This window comes from Octopus bimaculoides, chromosome 18 (assembly GCF_001194135.2).
Source record: "Octopus bimaculoides isolate UCB-OBI-ISO-001 chromosome 18, ASM119413v2, whole genome shotgun sequence".
Lineage (NCBI taxonomy): Eukaryota > Metazoa > Mollusca > Cephalopoda > Octopoda > Octopodidae > Octopus > Octopus bimaculoides.
In genome coordinates this window covers 45,898,641-45,902,351 of record NC_068998.1, presented here as the reverse complement: position 1 = coordinate 45,902,351, position 3,711 = coordinate 45,898,641, and the positions used below count along the sequence as shown (strand labels likewise).

Sequence of the window (3,711 nt, the reverse complement as noted above, 5' to 3'; positions counted from 1 at the left end):
GAAAACCTATACGCCCCCTCATCGCCGTCGTTTGGGAATGTTCAAGAGAAAATTCTTCAATAGATGAAATGGTTTCATCTTAGAATCGCAACTGCATACACACAAACACACACACATTAACACGTGTGTGTGTGTGTGTGTGTGTGTGTGTGTGTGTGTGTGTGTGTGTATATATATATATATATATATATATATATAGTTTTATGAATACAGTGCAATAAGATGCATTGGTCGTGTATAGAAAAGACACTAATATGATCATGAATTGTTAAAATAAAATTTATATATATATATATATATATATATATGCACACAACACACGTATATAACATGCTGTATATATATATTACAGACTGCAGATGCGCGTGTTGTTTGTGCACGCATTTCCCAGAACGTCTTCATTCATATATTCATATTTATTTATTTTAATCCCCTATGAAAATTTCTTTCATGTTTAAACCCTGCCATGGCTATCACGGCGGGAAAAAAACAAAACAAAACAAAAAATAACAACAAACAACAAACAAATGAACAGTGTCAACATCGTTCTGCTGCACATCAACAACAATAAAAATCAATGACGATGGGGGGGGGGGAATCAAAAGAAAAAAATATATATATAACAAATACTGTTTCATAGTAATTGTGTACCCCCACCACTGCCTTTGGTAATAGTAGTAAACAAATAAAGACCTGTCTTATATCTTAAATACAGACCGGTCTTGCATTTTAACTGTGGGAATTAAAAACTAAGCCAGCGAAATAAACGTGAATGGTGACATCCTACTATTCTAGTTATTACAATTATTGTTGTTATTATTTTTTTACAAATCTCTGCCGAGGTCGACTTTGGCCTGTATCCTTTCGGGGTCGATAAAATAGGTACCAGTTGGATACTGGGGTCGATGTAATCGACGTACTCCCTTCCCTGAATTTGCTGGTCTTGTGCCAAAATTTCAAATCATCATCATTATTATTATTATAGTTTAGGGATATCAAATACACATTGCATTTGTGTGGTGTTTGTGTACATATATACTTATACACACATGTATATATATTGTGTATATGTATGTTCACACAATCCTTGTATATAGTGATTTGTATCCGTAAAAAGGTGTGTATGTGCGTGCGTGTGTATATATATTTATATATATTCCATCATCACTTGTTCGTTGACACACACGCGCAAGAATGGTTTTGAATGGTGTGGGAGGAATTGTTCTTTTACGTGTTTCAGCCTAAAAGCTGCGGTCAAACTGGGGCACGAATTTGGAAGAAGAGGCAACATACCGATAAGGACTGGTACTTTTATTGTGTCGACCCCTAGATGGATTAAAGAAACGTGACCACAGCGCAATTTGAACTCAGAACACACGCAAAGCGACGACATGAAATATAAACAAGGCTGTTGTATTTGGTTGGTAGCACACACACGGAGTCACTGTGCTCTCTCTCCTTCTACTAGACATAGCAGCTAAATCCCTCTCAAATCATGCAATGCTTTTTTTGAAAGGAGCAACATAAGATACTACAACAGTCGTAGATATCCCTCCAGAAAGTCGAGATGACCACGACTAGTCGGATCTACACAACAACAACAGTACAGAGAAATATATTTGTGTTTACTTACCACTTAAGTAAAAAATGTCCACGTTTTGAACTTGCTGACTGAGGCTCTTAAATACCAAATAGAGGTTCGTGTCGTTGCTGACATCAGCCAGTGTGTTTGTGTCCTGATCATACAATACAACAGATGTGTAGTGGCCACTGGTCAAGTGTAATCGCTTAGTTTCGTCCGGCACTATATTCTCCAGTGAAATAAATCCTCCCGACCGACGTTTTAATATCGGTGGACAGTGGATATTTCGGGCGGTGATGATGTGGCCTTCATTAAACGACAGAAACGGTCGACAGTCGAGTAATAAGGTGTTCTCATTGGTGGTTATTATTTCGGACAGGTCGCGGGGTGATATGTGTACAGTTATGTCCATCTTGGACAATGTCTTGGAGGGACTCTTCACAAGGAAATGAATCTTGATTGAATTTTTCTCAATCCCGAAGAGAATGAGTTATGTTATGGGAATATATATATATATAAATAAATATATATATATATTCTATAAATATATATATTATTTAAATATATATATGCACTGTTAAAAATTACTTTTTTTTTTTTAGAGTAACAACGTACAAAATACAAAGTGCGTGTGTATATATATATATATATATATATATATATATATATATTCGTTCTGTCTTCCAAAGCAAGCTTTGAAAATGTGAATAAAGCTGAATTTGATTTTACAAATATAAAAATTGAAAGAAAAGGAAACCGCAGTTAGGTTTGTATCAGGTTTGAGACTTGGTAATAAATCTGGTCTGGTAGCAAAACGTCTGTTAATTCTTTTATAAAGAATAAGCAATTAAATTCCAAGAGTGTTAAAATTGCGTGCGTGTGTGGTGGTGGTAATGATGATAATGGTTTGGCTGAGTGTATATACACATTAATATATAGATATATATATATGTGTGTAAGCTGTGGATAGTGTAAAAAAATGATAGAGAGAGAAATGCGAGCAAAGCGAGACTAAAGAATTCCCTGCTCTCAGCTCCAAGTCCACCACACAAATGCTAAAAGCCTAACACACGACTGGTTGGCAAGAAAACGTGTTATGTGGTGTGTCTTCCGTCATGTTATGAACGCATCTGTGTATATGCAATACATATACACATACACGCATTCGCGTATATACATACATACATGTGTGCGAAGCAGTGCTGGTTTTCTGTCACTCCCTCTCTCTATTATCTCTTACAATATCGTCGTTGGTGAACGAATAAAGGACAACGAGAGGGTAGGAGTGGCAACACGTTGAAACGGAAGTAAGGGAAGGAGGAAAGACGTCGAGGAAGAGGAGGAGGAGTGAACGAGGAGAAAGAGAATTATAAAACAATCTACAGGAGGGAAAGGAAGAGTAGATTTTACTATTAAATCACGTTAACACATTCAATCTTTCACACACCCTTCCTTCTCCCTCTCTCTCTCTTTCTCTATTACAAACAATGACACAATTCCTCTCTCTTTCTCAAACTCTTACACATATATACAAACATGCACGGGCACACTCCTCTCTCTCTCTCTTTAACACAATCACTACACTATACTATACACACACCCTCTCTCTCTTTCATTCAAATACTCTCTCCCTCTCTCTATTCATTCTTACCTTTTCTCTTTCTTCGACTCACTCTTCATATCTTCCTCTCACACTCTACATTTTTCATCTTCCGCCAAACCCTCCCTGTCACTCATTTCACATCCTCTCTCTATCTCCCTCTCCCACTTTATCTCTCTCCAATTCTATCCCTTATGTCTTTTCCTCCCTCCCTCCCTCCCTCCCTCCCACTATCCTTCTGTTTATTTCTCCGCTCCTTCTCTCTGTCTTTCGTTCACTCAACTTCGTTAACCTCCTACACTTTTTATTTGTTTATTGGTTTATTTTTTTATTTCCTCCATTCGGAACAGGTAGAGACAGCCTTCTCTCTCTCTCTCTCTCTCTCTTTCTCTCTATCTATCTGTCCGTCTGTCTCACTGTCTGTCTATCATTCCCTCCTCTATCTATCTATCTATCTATCTATCTATCTATCTATCTATGTGTGTGTATATATATAAATATATATATACACACACACACAAACAGATAG

At 36.9% G+C, this 3,711-nt stretch overlaps 1 protein-coding gene across 1 annotated transcript in view; it reads right to left on the bottom strand.

Moving 5' to 3' along the window:
* LOC106878419 (dual specificity protein phosphatase 4) overlaps positions 1 to 2,770 on the bottom strand; it is a 21,132-nt gene extending 18,362 nt beyond the window's left edge. Inside the window, exon 1 of the mRNA XM_014927626.2 lies at positions 1,634 to 2,770. Coding sequence (XP_014783112.1) covers positions 1,634 to 1,994 — 361 coding nt within the window. The 5' untranslated portion in view covers positions 1,995 to 2,770. The remainder of the gene's footprint in view (positions 1 to 1,633) is intronic.
* Positions 2,771 to 3,711: the final 941 nt, after the last annotated feature.